This window comes from Tripterygium wilfordii, chromosome 9 (genome assembly GCF_013401445.1).
Source record: "Tripterygium wilfordii isolate XIE 37 chromosome 9, ASM1340144v1, whole genome shotgun sequence".
NCBI classification, from domain to species: Eukaryota; Viridiplantae; Streptophyta; class Magnoliopsida; order Celastrales; family Celastraceae; genus Tripterygium; species Tripterygium wilfordii.
The window spans coordinates 13,768,389-13,788,303 of NC_052240.1; the positions used below are offsets into that span (position 1 = coordinate 13,768,389).

Consider the following 19,915-nt stretch of genomic DNA (forward strand, 5'->3'; position numbering starts at 1 on the left):
TTGGGCCAGATTTTGAACCAAAGCCCATATCAGGAACCTTTTCTAGGCCCGTATTTGATCAAGACTGACGGGACGGGACGGGACGGGCCTACCATGTCAACGGGCCCGTGATGCGCTTTGCCGGTAAACACCACCTCGAAGCATCAGCAACTTTGTCAATCACCTTGCCATCTGGATGACTGAAAAAACTCACCAATTTCAACCCTGCGATCATAAGTTTAATTAAGTATGAACTGTTAGATCCCTTCCTATATTTTCTCGTAGATACTGCTCTGTGCAGAAGTAAAATATTCACAGATCAAGAATCAATTGGAAATGGAACAGGTCATCAGGGACAAGGCTGCAAACTATTAAATAATATGCAACTCCCCACCGTCCCATAAACCAGATGGAAAAGGACCCATCGCTCTATCCTGTGGCAATGGTTGTAGAAACAATCGTAGCTTAACCACAGTTGCTATCATCAACTTAACCTTCATCAGAGTAAAGGATATTTTGCTTCCTGGAAACACAGGAAAACCAGGACTCAGATTCACCACCTTCCCAGCACATGTACTCAGTAATAATCAATTAGATTGCTATGGGCTGCCCCTTTAATAACAGAGCTTCAAGCAGCTAACACAAGACAGCAACATATCAATCACCTTATGATGCTTTCAAAGATGCAAGTTATATGAACGGTAAGCAGAAGTGACTTCACTGAAATAACTTATTAACATTTCTGGAAGTTGTGATCAGACTTCTAGAGGGGGAAAAACAGATTATTCACATTACATGAGTGCAAGATATCTGGAGAACATATAATCAGCCTTTAAACAATTAACAGTGGGAGGCGGACCAAAGTTTCCCTTTTCTCTGAACAATATCAAAATCAATGCATGAGTCAATTTTCAACCAAAATCCATAATGAAAGATGACAATCCAGCTATTATGCATTAAGGCAAAATCTTCCAAACAATCATTAGAAAACCTAATTTGATTCTACATTAACAGATATAGAGAAAAGAAAAGATGGTGAAATACTGACAATGTCTCTTCAGTTATGTATTCGATTCAGAAAACTCTCCACAGGCTTAGAACAATTCAAGTACCACGTGACAATCCAATGAACTTGAATCTATGATGGTACCTGTTTGTCAAGTTTATACAGACTGCATTAAAACAGAAAAACACAGGCATCAAGTCAACTGAAACAACAGTAGACACACAATGTGAACCAGTGAGAACAGATGCTCACCAGCTGTCGATGACATGATAAGCACCAGAATTTTCTTCCAAAGAGCCTATATAAGAAATGCAACCAGAGAACTCATACTAAAATGAAGGCCAAATATGAAGGCTCCCTTCGTAGTGTCCGCTTCCACAATCTTGATGAAAAAGCTGTTAGTAACTCAACTAATACAGTGAAAACCAACTAAATTCAAGAAACAAATCCATACGAAAACAACAACAAAAATGCCATATACAACAGCCTGAGCTGTGGTGAGTTTTTAAATTAGGTCAAGACAAAAGGACTAATACAAGAATTGAATTGGACGAAAAATGTCAATTTACAAAGAAAAAGTTATCCGCACAATCTTAAAATGCTGCCTCCTGGGCAATAAATAGCCGAACCACAATTTTAAGATCTTAAATATTTCCAGAACTACAGCAAGAGACTCAATCACAACCAATATCATTTTTCATTCAGTGCCACCCACAGAAGATATCATGATTACCTAAAAGTTGAAACGATCTTCAGCTTATGTCAGGTGAAAACCACATCGCTTCCTAGTTCCTTCATATTGAAATTCATCAGGGAAAAAGAAAATGCAAATATAAAGAGGAACTGGAATGCAACCTGTCTGAATTTTGGGTCAAAAAAGACAGAACCAGTAGGATGCATATGCTGCTCCAATGGACGGTTGTTGCCTAAATCCCTAGAAACAATGCATCACATTGATGCAAGGGAGACAAATTTACGCATGACACGAACTAAAAGCATTAATAAAAACCATTACAATCACTTTTTATAATCTACAGAAACTACTTAACATTCTCGCTATCATTCCACTCAAATTCACACATTCGATAAGGTTAAATCATCATATTCATCCTCTGAACAAGCAAAACAGAGACAGAGAAAGGGATAAGTACATAAAGTATGACAAATCGGCTAGAGTCTAGTCAATAAGATGACCTGTGCACGTTTCTTTAACCAAGATTGTTCCAGCTATACAAATCTTTTAAATATGGGTGACAACAACCAGTTAAAAACAAAAAAGCTAAATTTAGGCTAGTACACATTTTGATGAAAAACTTCAAGACAGTGCACAGCAGGTCATACAAGATGTTATATGATGGTGACAATAAATTAGAATTTTGCATACATAGATTCCCAAATGCCGTGGGAGTCATTTTGCTGGAGGATTTTTCGTGCCGAAACTCATAGCTGCAAGAGCTGTTTTATGAGTCATAAAGCGCATCTTCAGAATAACATCAGTGATACAAAAAACTTTGGCTGTTCAAGATACAGTTCGACCATAGCAAACGGATGCAATGTACAGATTCTTTGCCCATTTCTCCTGTGAAGAGAAAAGTTCCTTGCATAAATCTCATGTTTGAAAGCATAACATAATTGAATTCATGAAACAGAAAAACAGAACAAATATTGAAATCAACCTTGACATGTGTACTGGGGAAAGCTGAGGTTCGAAGAGTCTCCTGAGTTTCATCTGCAGGTTTGCGTCTTGGCACACTAAGAACAAAAGCAGCCTGATCGCAAGTTGCTGCGGTTGATGTGATACGGTAGCCACCATCCCACCTCCGGTGTATACCTTCAGTAGGATACAGAAAATCTAATTCCACAACCTGAAATTGAGCGGGAATTTGTCACTATAACTTTCTTGCAAAATAATCTCCACAAGCGGAAATTCACAAAACTCAGCAATACCTGGTGACAAAACGGTGTACCTCGAGACATAACAATTACCCATCGACTACCAGCAGTGGCCATGGAAGTGACATAAAAACCCTCCTTCCATTTTTTATTGATCCACTTAAAGGGAAATGAATCACTGACCTTATAGGACTGCTGCAGATACTGGGTCCCTAAACACATTTCAGTAAGGATGATTTGAGAAAAACACAAAAAAAAAATACAAAATCTAAAATTTCTGTAAACACACCCAAAACTAACCCTTTGACATCACAACTAATGAGCTCCCATTGTCAGCTCCAGCTATTGCACTGATATAGTAATTCTTCTCCCATTGTTCCATAATCCACTCCTAGAAAAGAGAAGGAGAAAAATTAAATTGTTTACTTACATATGGTTAGCTGAAGATATGACAATCTGAAACCAAAATTAAACATTCGAGGTTGTAATTTAATAAGAGATTCTACTATCAGAAAATCAACCTTGTGAAGAAAGTAAGATGAGAGCTCATAAACTTGAGTAGTGAAGCCAGTGCCAGCATCCATAATTAGAGCCCATAGGTTTGAGCAAGAAGCCACACTGCTGATAAATAATCCATCTTCATTTCCTTTCTCAATATGTTGCGAGAGCCTCGCATCTGCCACATTGTAGTGATATCTACACAAGGGGACGAAAACATCAACTTGTCATTCTTTACCATAAATATGAAAAAGTTATATGTCTAGCTTCCAGCACAAACCTTTGCTTCATAGGTCGACGAGCATTGTAAACACTAATCCACTGTGTTGCAGGCATTCCGATTCGAACTTTTTTCTTTGGCTGCTCGTCATCTTCGTCCTCCATTGACAATCGTCCTCTCTTCTGTCCAACTTGATATATAAGCTACACGATGCCAAATAGGTACATGCTAGAAGCTTGTAAGAGATTATAGAATGATTTCAAAGAAATGCAAAACACAAAGTCACAAACAAATTGCGGTGCAAAACATCAGATGTACCTTTTGAGCACCATCAGTGTTTATAGGCCTAATATCTGGATTTGGGCCAACAATGCCATCAAAAATTGAGATATACTTGGCATAGTTGGGTTCCTCGTCAAATTTCAAATTCACCACGTACTCAACAAACTGTCGAAACGGCTGCGGACAGAAGCAACACAAAGTTTCGGGGGAAGTGACCATCTTCTTCTTGCAAACCAGGAAGCCTTTATTTTCTCCCTGTAGGAACCACAGCATTAGATAGTGATATAGAATATAAACACGCTCTATCTGTTGCAATTTTGGTAATACCAACCTGATACCCTTGCCAAGGCAGTCTGCTACGGAGAAGAAAAATAAGGGTGTAAGCAAGTGATTCCAAGTCATCTCTCCTGCTACCAGTTCTACCAAGATGAGCATGCACACTAGCATACCGCACTGTTCCCCTGCAGCATGAGAATAAGCAAGTTCCAATGTGTCATGATTCCAACAAAGGAAACAAGAAACCCCAAAGTGTTGTCAAGGTACTTGTAAGTGAATTACTACACAACCTCTAGCTTACCTGAAAACATCTGGACGTTGATCATATTCAACATGTAAGCCAGTTGAACTATCTCGCCACCTGGTAGCTGCAAAGTCAAAGCAGGAAGCAAATAGATTTAATTTGGCAAACGTCTATCACTCAAGAAGCAACAGAAGTTGCACATCATAAAGATTCAATAAGAAAACTCACCTAACCCAAGGTCAACAAGAAACAATTTTTTCTCATCAGGAGTTCCAGGTGGGCCAAGCAAAAAATTCTCAGGCTTCACGTCACCATGCACATACCTGCAGCGATAGAGTAGACACATTTAGCACCAATACACTACAAAGACACAACAACAACGATAGCATTTCATATAGTATCTGGTGATGACTGTCAAATATCGTCATGCTTGTTGAGTAAAAGAATAAGGTGAACAATTGTAAATATATTTCATGTCATAACCCCGGTTTTGCTAGGGAGAAATTCATTCCATTCTTCCTAATGACCCAAGTCAACATAAAACCTTAGAAATCTGAAGCATATTCTACCAATCAATCCCCAGCCTGTCTCTCTATATATAATAGGATTATAGGAGATTAGGAGTACATAAGACTATACGATCATCACCCAGAGGACCCATCATAAAAAAAAATCCTAAGATGGATGAATAGAACAGAGAAAGAGAGAGAGAGAAGAACAATATGAAGGATTAAATGTAAAATGTATCACCCTCTTGAGTGGATTTTCTCCAGTATTGAGATTGCTTCAATAGCTATGCATGCAACCATTTCGATAGACATCCTGAAATTGAAAAGGTATAAATCATCAATAAATAGGCGTAAGCCAGTTAGATAAAAGAACAAACAACAAGACGAATGCATTCAGATACCAGCTTAAAGGAGAACTTACGTGTGTGAGTTATTATTCCAAACATCCCATAAGCTAGGCCCAAGTATATCCATTACCTGTATGCAGAAACAAAATAGCACACACCACCATCATAATTCACAGAATTTGGAACCAAAAAAAAAGGTGGAGGGCATCAAGTCAAGAAGCATACCATGACATAGTAGTCACCTTGCCTACCCTTATAATGAACTCGTGGCACACCATGACTGCCACCAAGCGCACTGCCCAAAGAGCATAGAAAGTACAAGTTACAGCCAAGCACAAGTATAACTCCAGCAGTGAAAACAAAACAACGACGTATAACAAGAATTGTGGTCTCACCCATACACTTGCCACTCATAAGGTGGTCCATAATTGCACCCTTTGCTGCTTCTATGCTCAAATTTCAATGCTACCTGAAATTAGTACATATATCTCATGCATGTTAACAATATAAATCAAACTTACGTCAGAAGTTGCCCCATTATATATATAATGATGCCCACCTCTAAAGCACCAGGTCCAGTTCTTTCATTCTTTGGGGAGGGGCTGACTCTTCTACCAACGTATACTTGCCCAAAACCTCCTTTCCCCAGTTTTCTACCTATCCTGTAAGTTGGGGAACCACCAACCTGGACCTGTTGGAAAGAAACAAAAAGTGTGAGTTGCATTTATACATTACATTCTTTCAATGCATTAGTTATGGTTACCAAGACAATAGTACAAAAAAAATGAAAGAACACAAAACATGAAGAGCTTTCTTTAAGCAGATAAAGTTCCATTGAGCAGGAAATCAAACAGGCAAAACCACAAGATGACCAAAAACTTCTTCAAAACATCTTTTCATCAATCAAAAGACGCGTATTAACTAGAAAAAACAAATTGATAGAAAGCTGTTCACCTCAAATGCAATCATAAGGAAATATCAGCTAACTAAACCATTTCCATAATCTACGCAAATCTCGACACATTTCCTCCATTTTCCAGAGTTTTATCCAAAAATGGAAAAGAAAATATCCATAAAATTAACAAAACATATGAAAAACCACCTTCTCAGGAAGAGGAGCTCTGCTGCCCTCATCATCAGCTCCTGCGCCCTTATCCCCGCTCCGGCCACCACTGTCATACTCATCCATTTTCCCCGCAAAGTCCTTTCAAAACTCTAGCCGCCGCCTCTTCCTCAAATACCTTGTTATGAACAAAATCTTTTTCTCTCACAATATTCTCCTTGTTTTTCCTGCTCAACAACAGCGATCGTGTCTCTTTTCCTCCTCCTCTAGGCAGTTCTATTCTGGCCAGCCTGCACAGTGAGCTTTATAGGAGACTGATTCGGGTTAGGGTTGTTAGAGAGGCCCAATTTCTGCGAGGTCTGCTACGCAGCTCAGGCATAGTAAGGTGGTTGCGAGTCCATGAAGCTGCAGATTCCCGAAGATTCTATATCATCGGCAGACATTCGATCATCATACTTTAGAAATAGACTATTATGGAAGCAAATTAGGGTTTGGTAAGTTGAAATTTTGGAGATCTGTGGAGGGAAGTGAAAATGAAGGGTTTTTTTTGTTGAGAGAGAGTGAGAATGCTCAAATTTATTTTTTATTTTTAATATGTTTTTGCGGTTTGATTCACACCTTCGGCGGTTACAACTTACGAAGGGAAAATTTCACGTATGTTAACATTTAATTTTTAAGGTCGGGCTCGGTGAAAATTTTAGGCCCCAAACCCCGAGTAGGGCCGAACTTGGACCATGTTAAAAAATATGCAGAGTCCTACAAAACCCGATCCATGATCAGCGCTAATTGAAAGGATTTGGCCATTACTGGACCGGTAGACGATGAATGAATGGCCCACAGAGAGTTTGGGCTTTGGAGGCCCAATAAATCAAATTCATTACATCCATTTTCCTCTGTAGAGTTTGGGCCTTAGAGGCCCTACTATCAAATGCCCAAACAAGTGACCCAATCTACTACAAAGCCCATTCCGATTTTCAGCAGGTCACAACTTACAGCAATGACTCAATGGCGAGTTGGTGACACTGTAGAGCTTACGTATGAACCAAGCCCAACATCTGATAAAAGTCAAGCCGGCAAGTCCAATCATTGTGGATTGGCCCGACAATTTGCGTTGTTATGGGCTTTCACTTTTCAAACACCTTCAAGTTCTTGGGCCCACTCATAGAGTGCCTCAGGGCTAAGGGGAAAGGGTTCCCGTATACATACCCTATTAAAGCTCGGGCAACTCTTTACCAAAAACACAAATCTCAGCAAAATCGTAAGATCATGTATGGAGTCTGACGCTTGTCTAGTATCGAAAGGTCGAGGAAATTGGTGACTTGATGATAGGGGAGTCGGTGACTAAAGCCCCGATGAACGACGGTCGTAACTATAATGATCCTAAGGTAACGAAATTTTGATCCCAAGTCTCTGAGTCAATCAGCACTTTTTTGAAGCACCTTCGAGTTATGGGCTTCGTCCAACAATCTACGTCTTGGATTGGACCCAAACACAGTCGTCACCTCCATACATGACGCAGCATAATTGTTCGAGAAAATTCAAATGCACGTAATTAGGGATGTCAATGGGGCTAGGAACCTTTTGCTGTCTCCATCCCTATTAGATAAACCCCTTTGCCCGTCCTTGAGAAAATATTTGTTGGGAATTTCATATGGAGCACAATTTGGTCATTTAATCAAAATACTAAGGGGGCATTTAGTTGGTATTTAGAGGTTGGAATGATGGTGGAATCAACATATTCCCTTGTTTTGTTGATTTTTGGAGTTTGAAATCTCAAACTCATTCCACACTCTATTCTCCCTTGTGCAGAATAACAAAGCTCACCAAAATAGTCAAAATAATTATTTTCCACAAATGATAATGAGTTTTGATGTGTAAATTACTCTTTTACCCTTGTTATAAACTATTTGTTTATTTACTAAAAGGAAAAAATGGTAATATCAAATTGTACAATTAAAATTTTCACAGTTATGCTCACTCTTTATTTGATAATAAACACGACCGCGTTCACCCCATACTCATTTTATATTCACCTCACACAATTATGAATCAAATGTCTCGTAAGATAAGCTTCAATGTAAAGAGCAATTTTTATTTTATTTATTTGGTCGTAACGTTCAATTTGCAAGAGAGTGACAACAATCCATGATAACTGATAATAGGGACTAGAAAAAGACTCCCCAATAAGTAATTGCCACTAACATTATCATAATATTTTAGGGTCGTTTTCTATGGTCGCTTCATGTCTCAAAATTTCTATGGTAGCTTTAAAAGTCTCAATTTTAGATGCCAACGCATTGTATATATACACATACATCATGCAGTGATTAGTCTTGGAATTAATGCTATTGGCCAGACCCAAAACTAGTTTCTTCATTCAAACTTCTGGGGTCCATATGTTAGCTGTCATGTATCTCAATTTTCAAGGCTTATGCTTTATTATTTCATTTATAAATTATATATGCTTGCAAACATATATTCTTCTTATGTGATCATGATTAACAGATATTTAGTATTTAATTGTGTACCACAAAAATCACGAGTTAAGGGTGCACTGCATAATCATGATACATGATCAACGGTTTAAAATCTTCCCCAAACCTTTCAATTTTCTTCATTAATTATATATTCATATTAATAAATGATAATGGTTAAGCTTGAGCCCGCATATATAACTAACCTGAGAGTGATAGCTAGGTATGATTCAATGACTCCAAAATGCTGAAATTTTCTGTCCAAATATATTGAAGATATTTTCCGTTATATGTTACGGGTCTTCACGGATGTGTTCTTTATAGACCGTCTAGAAAAATAGATATTCGAGGTAAGAGAAGCAGGACTTTGCTTCTGCCAGACCAATGTATATAAAATTTTTATCTTGACACATAAATAGAAGAACATTATAGTTTTATTAGTCATACATTAATGGACAAGAGAATAAGATCTACACGGCTGCAAATACAGTTATATACAACACTCACACAATATCTTTAATCATCAAACATACCATCACTACTATTAGACTATTTAATTGACCTGCAATATTTACTCAATTTGGTGAATTTCTAGTCACGATCATCCAGCGACACACACAGAAATGTAATCAACTAGGTCATTCACGATCTTTCTTCTTCTTTTTACTTGATTTTCAAATCCTCAAATCTAGAGGTTATAATTCTAGGCTCTGAAGTTTAAAGAGCTGATCCACTCCATCTTCGTAAGATATAAAACTTCGTTCAAATATGAACACATCTCTGCAACCGATCGAGGCGGAAACATTTCCTAATTATCGATCGTCACCGATGATAATCCACCAATTTTTGAGACCGCAGCTCCTTATAAAACCGCCTTATGAACTCCTCCGCCGCCTTGTCCACGTGGCAATCCTCCTTGTTGCATTCGCCGTTTAATGAGAACGGCGAGTCCGTTATCCTCACCCGCCGAACTAGCGGGTCCACCAAAGGAGACTCGACTGCCACATCATCGACTTCCCAGTCCACAACGTCTCCTCTCACTGTCAGTGGCGCGTGGGAGCGTTTGTAGTATTTGAAGTTCCCGCTGCGACGACTGCGATACTTGGGTTTATGCCTGCTGCTGACGTGGAAGCGGACGTATGGTTGGTAGGATGGGCTATGGCTGCAGCTGAACTCGTACTCCCGAGGTGACACGAAGGACGCGTTCACGTCATGTGAAATGCAGCTGAGCGCGGTGTGGTGGCGGACCACGATGTCGTTCAAGACCTTCACTACGATCTTGCCACGTTTCATCAGGAAGTTGAGATCAAACGTGATCATGCTCTTTGAGACACCAGTACTCACCGTAAAGAGAAATTCGCGAACCATTTTGCATATTTTGGTGGTATAAAGTGGTGGGCTTGGCTCCATTTCTTTGATAAAACACAGTGAGAGAGATAGAGAGAAACAGAGTGGACGAGTAATTGAATGAAGAGGCTCCACGCTCCAGTATTGCGATATATAAAAGGACGACAAGGAAGACTAGGGACATAAATATAATTTCACAAGTCTTATTTAGACAAGATTAAAATTTAAAATATTGATGGTAGTTATTTTGTTTTTTTGTTGTCTGCCTTATTTTTAAAGTTTCCCAAAGACTTTTCTGTTTGTCATTATTCTTAATTATATTTCTTGTCATCTACAAGACTGCAACAAGGATATTTATGGTGAAGTAGATAAATTTTATTGCTTTGATTTCGATTGATTGACCAATTAGGTTATTTTCTTATATTAAATGATATATAGGGAAATGTTAACGAGTGTTCTTAGATAATGACCAAGAAAATGCATTGAAACCCGAAAAATAAATGTATTTTAAGTTTAAAAAATAGGTGAGAGAGTCTTCATCACACGTGACATATTGTAATATGTTGTGGTGAATCATTAACAAGTGTCTACCTGTTAACACTAGTCAATAATTATATATTATGTTTGTGAAGGGACGTAGTAATTGTTGGAGATTACCCACTCAAAGAGTCCCACACTAAAACAAATGATGTGAGTGTTGAGTGTCTTATAAACAATGCCACTGGTTTTCAAAAGAAATTAATAAATTTTAACAAAAGATAAAGCTAGATACATATGGATATTAAGAATTCAAAAGGAAGATAAAGAGGAAGAGGATCAGGTGTACATCAACTTAAGATAGGTATAAGTATTTATTTTTAACTAACCTACATTATTGCTTTGATCATATTAAATATAAAAGGATGTACTCAAAACACTTCTGTTTGTCAACTTTATTTGTATAGTTTATTTAGTTATTGGACCTGGTAATGATGATAAGAGGCCAGAATCCTATGTAGGCATATATATCGGTTAGTTGAAAAAGGTTACTCAAATTCAAGAGAATCGGTAGTTCATCCATGGTGTTCAAGTTAGTTGAGATTGATCTTTTCAGTTGGAATGCTCTAAGTTTGTTTTGTCATATTCACATACCACAACTTAATGTATATATTTGAGAAGAGTGGATCAATCAAGGACTTGAATTGCAGCTTTTCATTGTAGGATCAAGGCACAAAATGAGCTAATGGATTGCTTTTTTACAATTCTTATTGGATATGTTAATCTTAAGAGTCGAGGCATATCAAGTTTGTTCTAGAAAACCCATGTTTATAATAGGGTGGCCTTCAACAACACCCACTTTGTGGTCACACGATGAGCTTTAATCCAACATATCATATCATTAGGTGAGAAACTTCTGTACACACAGACTTGACAGCTCCAATTTTATACAAAAGGCAAGCTTATTATATGATATCGTCCTCGCCTTCTCAATTACATAAAAAAAAAAAAAAAAAAAAACACCCACTTCTGTTAAAGGTGACAAGCCAAAGGTTTGTGCTTATTCTTTTCTTGCACAAATTTTAAATTCACGGGGGACCATCGATGCTTATGATATGGAGCCCGAAGAAATGGGTTAAGAGATACTTCCATTGTATTGGGGGTGTCTACTTGAACTTTAATTAGCTGGGCCTGCTGCTTACCATGAGCTAAAGCCCAATCTTTACTGTTAGACCCAACTCTAGTTGGGGCAAGACATCCAATCCAATAAAAATCTTTGTTGCGTTGGATAACTTGGATTACATTATTACAGAGCTAAGCTCAAACTTTACTATAAGACCCAACTCTAGTTGGGGCAAGAGTCTAGAAATCCAATCGAATGATAATCTTGCAGACTAAGCCCAGTATTCACGAGCCCAACTAAGCTCTCAGGCTCAAAGCCCGAACTTCAAAACAGGCCCATAGTATCTGACGAAACCGAAAGTGTGCCAAGCAACAGAGCAACTCGGCAACTCCTCCAAACGGCGTATATTTATACTTGGGCAAAAGAGTATTTTTCATCCCTCAACTATTGATCGGGTATCATTTTCATCCCTTAGCTTTCTTTTTTTTTTTTTCCCTTTTTCGTCCCCCAACTATGGAAAAGTACCTTGCTTATCCCTCGAATAAATCCGACCATTGAAAAATCTTACGTGGCATCATATTGTTCGTCAGATCAGGTTTTTCCCAACTTCAATCTCACTTAAAATAACGAAAATGATACTTTTCAATAGTTGAGGGACGCAAATGGGAGAAAGAAAAGCTTAGGGACAAAAATGAAACTCGCATCATAGTTGAGGGACAAAAAATATCTTTTTACCACTTATGCTTGTAACTATTCTCCTGGACTTATATACCCTTCAAATGGAGGAAGCCCCCAGACCAAGTGGGAAGGCAAGGTCTCCAAATCAGAAAATAAGGCTACACAATATATAGAATTTAGGATATAATTACAATTGCAACGACAAAAAGATCACTTCACGTATATTATATCAGTTAACACCTAATATAAAGATAAATTTGATGCACCCAACATGCATGAATCCTTCTTTTGACATCTGAAAGAGAACTCACCAGAGACTCTCACTTCCTATGGAGATAGCAACTAACTTCCTCTGCATCCAATTTATTATGTCCTGTGCAATCTCTTCACGTTCTGGCTCAAACAGAAGGTCGTGCAAGAAGCCATCATAGAGCTTTATGTCTTTGAACTTGGAAGCTGCCTCATTGTACAAATCCTGGGAGGCTAGAGGATCGGTCACTTTATCAGCAGTTCCATGGAGAACAAAGAATGGGACGGTAATGGACTTAAAGTTACGCATCAAATAAGAGGATATTCGAAGTATCTCATGGCCTGTTCGGACCCTGATGGGACCTGTATAGACCAATGGATCAGAGTACTTAGCACGTAGCGCTGCAGGATCCCTGGAAACTGGAATGCCCCTTTTGTTTGCACCTTTAAACTGAAACTTAGGAACAACCACAGAAAAAATAGGAGCTACTGCCTGCAAATGAAAATTTTAGAGATATTATCATAACATGCAAAAAATTGGAGTACTCTCATTTGTTAAATTCATCTTTTGTTCAACCAGTAAAAAGAATTGGAATGATTTTTCTTATAAAGGCTACAAACAAAACCAAAAAATAAGAAGGCTTCCAAAGAACATAACAAAGTTACCATGAGACTTCCTCTATTCTCCTAAATTTCTGGCAATTCATGGAAATAATGTCACAAGAAAAGATTCAATTGAATAGACAACCGAATTTCTCTGTTACCCAGGCGTCATCCTAACATAAACTAGTTTGTAAGAGACTGTTCATCAATCTGTCGAATAACATTAAGAGAAGAAAGTTACCCCAACAATAGGATGTGCAGGCTTAACCCTCAATGCGGGTGAGGTCAACACAATTCCCGCTAGCATTTCTTCAATGTGAGGAATGGAGGCTGCCTGTGAAAATGTATAAAGCTTATTAATCACTCAAATTTTAACAAAAGCAACTAAATTTGGATTAATCCAAAATTTTTTGCTACCTTACCTTTAAAACCACAGCCCCTCCAGTGGAGTGACCAAAAAGAAAACATGGTGTTCCAGGATTATCTGTTCTGACTTTTTCCAAGAAAGCCCCCTGTTCATGCAGAAGTTAATGCTGATTGTCAGAGAAATGAATTTCGCCACAAATCAGTACGAAGCAATGAATTTAGCCTTCACAATTAGTAATTATACATTAATTCAATTGGTTTATATGATAGCACGACTCATTGACACCATTAAGGTGGAACATGCAGAATGATAGATATTGAGGTAGTGTAAACTGTAAACTGGGAACCCTATATGGTGAAAGTGGTTGAGAATACACATAGATCAATATGGTTTCTGAAATCAGTTTTGTTGGGTAGAGATGAGCGAAAAGAAAAGGCAGTGAATTCAAAATTACTTACAGTGTCTGCAACGACATGGTCAAGTGAGGGAACATATCCATGCAATCCGTCGCTCCCTCCATGACCTATCACATAAAAGAATTACTCAGTCTATGGTATAGTGCTGAAACCAAAACAATCGCAGCTAACATTTTTTTTTTTTTTTTACCATGCGACGGTTAAATCTAATAAAAACGTTTATGATATATTCCTACCTATCCAGTCCATTGCATACACTCCAAAGTTGCACGTGGTTAATTGCTTTGCAAACTGAGCATATCTTCCACTGAAATTGAACACCAACATAAAGTAAAATCACATATCCTTGATTCCGAGAACTAGACAAACACTAATATTCACAAGCAGTTTAAAACATCTAATAACTCTTAGCAGGAAACATACGGACCAATAATGAATAGAAATAAACTTAAGCCATTCAATTTATTGAGTTAATTTTAATGAGTGCCATAGAGCATTACCTGTGCTCGTTAAGCCCATGTATGATAATCAAAATCCCCCTGAAAATGAAAACATGCGATCTTAGAACATAAGTGCCATTATCAATATCATTATAAGGGCACAAAAAATCGATTCAAACTGTAGATGCAGTGGATGTGACTGTGAGGAGTGGGAACCAAAAGGAATTCAAGAGGACCACGCAGAACCAGAACATTCCTTTGATCTTTCGTACTCTAGTTGTGCCAATCCTTTATCGGGTAGTGCAATAACTTATTGCACAATAATAGTCAATTCAAATACTGGGCAACTATGTTAGCCGCAAGGCAAAAATAATTTAACATAACACAAGTTCACAACTTCAAATGCACATTTGAACAAGCTAAACATTACCTGCCCGAAAAGAAAGAGCAAGAATAGCACAGAGAGACCATGGCATACCCACATGTTTAGAGCTTCATACAGTGTTAAACCTACTGAATATCATTTCTCAGATAAAACCATGTATGCGAAAGGCCATTACCAAAAGAATCACATATATGAAACAGTACAACAAACAGCATATTCGTGCAATGTATAGGAAGAATATGCTTTAAATCTCATATACAGTGTGTCTAAAACAAACAGATCACTAGAAACCCAAAATCATTTAAAACAATTAAAGCATGACTGCATCAACACCATCAAAACCCCAAGCCCATTATGAACTACAGAGTCTCTAAGTCAATTAGAAATGTCAAGCTCATCCGGAAATACCTTCAATTCCTCTCCTAGGTTCCGTAACGACCAAATAATTTATTAAAAATCCCAAAACAAAGTATCTCACAAAAGTAATAACATTACACAAAGCAACTGCATAAAGAATAATTCCCTCCCCGGGTACAGAACCAGTAGAACGAGCCCATTTCAAAGTCAAACCAAATCAGGGCCCAAGAAATAATTCTGAATCGAATTTCCACCGCAAAAGAAAGACTTACTTCAATTCACCGGTGACCGGGAACCAAGAGCGGTAAAAAAGAGCATGTCGCCTAGTTCCGAAGAAAAGAGACGTGCTCCATTTGCACACAGAGTCCCCATCGAACCCCATATGAACACCCTCAGCCAGGGCTCTCCTTCTCAAGGTATCCTCTTCTTCCCGGCGCCACAACGATTTCCGCCTCGAATTCTCGGCCGTAGACTCAGCCGATTGCGACTGAGAGGGGCGCCGGCGAGGGAGCAAAAGCAAGAGGATGGAGAGAATCACCGACTGAGCGAAAATAAAAAATGCCCTTAGGGTTTTGAGGATCGGAATTATGCGGTTGCTAGCCCCTGAAGTTAGCGGCTCCATCTCGGCCCTTGACATGGCGGAGATGAAACGGAAACGGAAACGGAAACGCAAACGCAAACGCAAGAAAAGAACTGAAGTCTACAGAGATAAACCAAAATAAAGATTCAAGAGTGAGAAAGATATGAAAGGAGAGAGAAGGAGAGGATTCCTTGAAATCTTCACGAGACTTTATAATGACGAAGACAACTGAACGGATCGAGTGAAACGCAGCTAATGGGACTCAGTTGCAGATGTACACGTGGGTATATATTGTTGGTTTCTTGTTAAAATTAGTTGAAAATTTGGTGGATTTGTCGTTGGGCACATGAAGGGGTTCATGAAAACGAGCGTAGGTGATTAAATCTGTTGATTTAAAAAATAATGTATTGAAACTTGCACGTAGTCAAATAAAACGCGTCCGTATCTGCATCCACACCTTCCAAATGTAACGCGAGCCAATCCAACGGATTTTACATTGCATTTAAATAAATGAGCTGCGTGTTGTCCCATTCTGCCACCGCCTCTTGACGAAATTATAGATTAGGTTAGTTCGTGGAATCTGATTTTTCAGCAATAAAGAATTTTCTTTTATTAGCAATTTCTCTGTTTATTGGTGGAATCCTTTGAATCTAACATTCCAAGGAAAATTAAATTTTTATATATGATTGATGGAATCTTTTGAATCTATCATTTTAAGGAAAACTTAATTACTTTCAAATTATGAATTTTTATTTCCTCCCAAAAAGAGGGGAATTTTTAGAATTCTCGTCTATTTTTAATTAAATACTTATAATGTCCTCTTGAAAATAAATGATTTTAAAATTATTAGCATATAAAATTTTATTTTAAATATGTAGTTTTTTTATTATTTCATTTTTCATTGATTCATTGATTAAATGTAATCACATGAAGAATAAATAAAATATATTTGGTATGTTATATAATGTGAAATAATTGTTTAATATATTATTTTAAAATGTATATGATAACAAATTAAAATTTGTATTTTCACTGATTTAAACATGAATTCATAATAATTTTTACTCTAACCAAACATGACCAAATGATTCAAAAAAAATAGTATGACACTTTGAATGAAACTTTGGCAAATAACGAGAATGTCATAAAATTAAGTTTTCTATCATATTCTTTCCATGTTAATCTCCAAAATCCGTGAACCAAACGAAATTTCGATGGGTCACCGCCTCCTCTAATATTACAAGGCATGATTTCTGTAATTTACAACATTGAAATAGTTAGTTTAGGCCTAAATATGTTGAGAGCAACTCAAATGGCCAATAGCAGGAAAATGGACCATATCGCAATCTCTCATTTTCCTAGTAAAACAATAAAATTCAAATTTGAAGCCAATTTTTTCTATCAAGCCCACGTCCACCATGAAAGCCACGGCTAAAATATAAATGGGATGGTAGTAGGACCCTACAAAAAAAAAAAAAAAAAACCTATTACAAATATATGCATATGCAACATATGTGTATATATATTTTTAACACGATCCCGTACTCGTACGCACTTAGTAATTTTATGTAAGAGCTCATATAGTTTCGAACCTGTGACCTCCAAAGTATAAAGACTTAACGGTTAGAGTTAATTACTAAATATAGTTGTTTTAGTGATGAAAATTCATGAGCCTTTAATGTCATTAAATATTGGAGTAGTAAGTATCCCAGAGATGTTTCTTCAAGCAAGAAAACTGTTTAAATAAAGTATGGCGAGGATTAAGACTTGTCGTAGATGAATTAAATATATATAGTAAATATCTCAGTGAACGTTACTTGAAGCAAGAAAACAGTTTTACGCAACAATCTATGGTGAGGAATTGAGGATTAAGACTTGTCCCATTGACGATTCATCTTATCATCTATGACCTTTAGGCCATCAATTCATATCCGCCACACACGAAATATACATACAATAAATATATATATACATATATATACTCGAATCGTTAGTTGGAATGATAAGGATAATGAATTACTTTGATTGGTCAAAGTTCGAATCCTCATTCCTATTAAAAAAGAAAAAAGAAAAAAAGATAGCGGCTTAAGAGCCAGAATTGGCAGAAGGAATATGAAGCCCAAGTGTGCCCATGGAGGCAAGGACAGGGACGCCGTGTAACATGGGCCTTTTTTGACCTTTTGTCTTACTTACAAAGGTCAATTTAGAGAGGCAATTTTTAACGGGCCAGGCCCAATAATAATGGGTTTACGAATTGCCTGTTGGGTTATTTTAGACTGAAAGGCCCAAAGCCTAAAACTTTTAAATCTCCTGGCCCAGCAACGGTGATCAACCCGCAAAACAAAAGTAATCAATACACACAAAGGGCTTCCTTTTTTTTGCTTTTCCAAAGTTTAAAGTGGCGTTGTATTTTGCTTTTCCTTTTAATTAAATACACACACAAAATAAGACAGTTTCCACCAAAAATGACCTTCTCTTTTATTGTATTACGTGAGCCTTGTGACTGCAATCTTCTTTTAAGTTTTAAGCTTATCTCTCTCACATCACATGCAGACATGCTCCTCGTGATATTGGAGTTTCTTTATTTTACTTAATCGGTGTGCCATGCTCTTTCGCTGGAGACAAATTGAACTCGTTTTCTTATAGTTATTGTTGTTATTTTAAATTTTTAACGGAAAAAAAACTGTAAACCTCTACTAACTACACGATTTGTGTATGGCCAGTGAAGACTAATCCCATGAAGAATTTAAAACTCCCTTTCTTTTAATATTACAAATTTAAAAAAAAAATCCGTTAAATTCAAAATGGTGACCGAAAGCCGAAAGGTAATTAAGGTTGTTTTGTGCACGGGTGTTGTTGTTATATAGCTACTCAACATTTCATGAAATTTCTAGGTTAGCTCAAGATCTTTTCCTCCCTCCCTATGTCGTCCACATAAATATTTTATTCTGCCTTCTAGTATTGAGTATTCTAGCTAGGAAAAAAAAATTCACAGCCATATAAATAATTGAAGATCACTTCGACAATTGATTAAGTAAGAGCATTAGTACTCACTACTCTCCTCTCTGATTCCTTCATTCAATACTCAAAATTACTCCAACATTCCTTCAAAATCATGGCACCAAACGCCAAACCTCCCAGGCTCTCAATGGAAGGTCTACAAAGAACAATCTCCGACATCTCATTCGAACTAAGCAAAGAATCATCAATTGATAGTACTACAAAGCAACAACACCTTCCTCCGATCTCTGAAGTTGAGGACGCAAAGTGTGAGTGTTGTGGGATGTGCGAAGAGTGCACCCCGAACTACATCAAGCGCGTGCGTGACAAGTTTTCGGGGAAGTTGATTTGCGGATTATGTGCTGAGGCTGTGAATGAAGAGATGGAGAAAAATGGAGGGAAAAGAGAGGAAGCATTGAATGAGCATATGAGTGCTTGTGTTAGGTTTAATAGGATTGGGAGAAGCTATCCTGTTCTTTACCAAGCTGAGGCCATAAAAGAGATCTTCAAGAAGAGTTCAAGCATTAGGGCTAAGTCTATTAGCCCTAGAAATAGATCCTCAAGTGGTCAAAAGAAAGGTGGGATTGCTAGGAGCTCGAGTTGCATTCCAGCTATTTACGAGGGAGCTTAAGCAATGATTTCTCAACCTTTGTGAGCTGTGAGCGTAATGGTAAAGTTGTTTCATTGTAATCTAAGCGTTACATGTTTAGGGTTTATGATTATCTCCACAAGTTTATATGGTATTATTCTTGATTATCAAAAAAAGTTATCTCGAAGTTGTCGTTCTTCCTAATTCACATAAATGATGTATCGATAATCTCCAAGTTGTCGCTCTTCCTAATTCACGTAAATGATGTATCGATAACATAACTTTCTATGATAAGGGCTGATTCGTTCGGCTTACTTTAATTTAGGTAATTATGTTGTTTTAATTTTCAACTGTTGTTATCTATTATGGATCTCCTATAGCAACAGGCCCCGTGTTGTATTTTTTAGCAATAAGGCAATTTCTTAGTCAGCTAATTAATCAAACAGTTTTCCATAAATCAAGTGAATAAGCATAACCTTCCAGATTAGAATCCTATATAAGCTTACTTTAACG

The 19,915-nt window shown here is 37.5% G+C and overlaps 4 protein-coding genes across 5 annotated transcripts; 1 reads left to right on the plus strand and 3 right to left on the minus strand.

Annotated features, from left to right (window-relative positions):
• Window positions 1-224: 224 nt before the first annotated feature.
• On the minus strand, window positions 225-6,890 carry LOC120005709 (casein kinase 1-like protein HD16). The gene is made up of 18 exons (XM_038855498.1): window positions 6,357-6,890; window positions 5,814-5,945; window positions 5,650-5,723; window positions 5,480-5,549; window positions 5,329-5,384; window positions 5,149-5,220; window positions 4,627-4,721; window positions 4,456-4,522; window positions 4,210-4,339; window positions 3,915-4,133; window positions 3,657-3,799; window positions 3,400-3,574; window positions 3,179-3,269; window positions 2,933-3,090; window positions 2,662-2,850; window positions 1,238-2,564; window positions 1,024-1,151; window positions 225-502 (listed from the first exon to the last, which is right to left on the minus strand). Exons 1-16 carry the CDS (start codon window positions 6,441-6,443, stop codon window positions 2,505-2,507), a joined length of 1,818 nt encoding a protein of 605 aa, XP_038711426.1. The 5' UTR covers window positions 6,444-6,890; the 3' UTR covers window positions 225-502; window positions 1,024-1,151; window positions 1,238-2,504.
• A 2,723-nt stretch (window positions 6,891-9,613) lies between these two features.
• On the minus strand, window positions 9,614-10,201 carry LOC120006062. Its single transcript, XM_038855936.1, has one exon. The coding sequence runs from the start codon at window positions 10,199-10,201 to the stop codon at window positions 9,614-9,616; it is 588 nt and encodes a 195-aa protein (XP_038711864.1).
• Window positions 10,202-12,476: 2,275 nt separating this feature from the next.
• LOC120006250 (monoacylglycerol lipase) lies at window positions 12,477-15,988 on the minus strand. 2 transcript variants are annotated; one of them, XM_038856215.1, is made up of 8 exons: window positions 15,506-15,635; window positions 14,922-15,001; window positions 14,552-14,590; window positions 14,288-14,358; window positions 14,094-14,158; window positions 13,691-13,780; window positions 13,510-13,602; window positions 12,477-13,158 (listed from the first exon to the last, which is right to left on the minus strand). In XM_038856215.1, exons 2-8 carry the CDS (start codon window positions 14,960-14,962, stop codon window positions 12,724-12,726), a joined length of 834 nt encoding a protein of 277 aa, XP_038712143.1. In that variant the 5' UTR covers window positions 14,963-15,001; window positions 15,506-15,635; the 3' UTR covers window positions 12,477-12,723. The 2 variants fall into 2 exon arrangements, with proteins under 2 accessions (XP_038712143.1, XP_038712142.1); XM_038856214.1 differs by lacking the exon at window positions 14,922-15,001 and having other exon boundaries at window positions 15,506-15,988.
• Window positions 15,989-18,675: 2,687 nt separating this feature from the next.
• On the plus strand, window positions 18,676-19,698 carry LOC120006524. The gene has a single exon (XM_038856586.1). The coding sequence runs from the start codon at window positions 18,929-18,931 to the stop codon at window positions 19,442-19,444; it is 516 nt and encodes a 171-aa protein (XP_038712514.1). The 5' UTR covers window positions 18,676-18,928; the 3' UTR covers window positions 19,445-19,698.
• The last annotated feature ends 217 nt before the right edge of the window (window positions 19,699-19,915 follow it).

What these genes read in the sequence shown, in the direction of transcription:
- LOC120005709 (XM_038855498.1), bottom strand. Translation starts at nt 6,443, where the DNA reads ATGGATGAGTATGACAGTGGTGGCCGGAGCGGGGATAAGGGCGCAGGA. An exon ending in ACACTGATGGTGCTCAAAAG is followed by an intron (nt 3,800 to 3,914) that starts GTACATCTGATG and finishes GGCATCGTGTAG; the next exon opens with CTTATATATCAAGTTGGACA. An exon ending in ATTAGTTGTGATGTCAAAGG is followed by an intron (nt 3,091 to 3,178) that starts GTTAGTTTTGGG and finishes AAATGTGTTTAG; the next exon opens with GGACCCAGTATCTGCAGCAG.
- LOC120006062 (XM_038855936.1), bottom strand. Translation starts at nt 10,201, where the DNA reads ATGGAGCCAAGCCCACCACTTTATACCACCAAAATATGCAAAATGGTT.
- LOC120006250 (XM_038856214.1), bottom strand. Translation starts at nt 15,870, where the DNA reads ATGTCAAGGGCCGAGATGGAGCCGCTAACTTCAGGGGCTAGCAACCGC. An exon ending in CATGGGCTTAACGAGCACAG is followed by an intron (nt 14,359 to 14,551) that starts GTAATGCTCTAT and finishes GTTCAATTTCAG; the next exon opens with TGGAAGATATGCTCAGTTTG. An exon ending in GTATGCAATGGACTGGATAG is followed by an intron (nt 14,159 to 14,287) that starts GTAGGAATATAT and finishes TTTATGTGATAG; the next exon opens with GTCATGGAGGGAGCGACGGA.
- LOC120006524 (XM_038856586.1), top strand. Translation starts at nt 18,929, where the DNA reads ATGGCACCAAACGCCAAACCTCCCAGGCTCTCAATGGAAGGTCTACAA.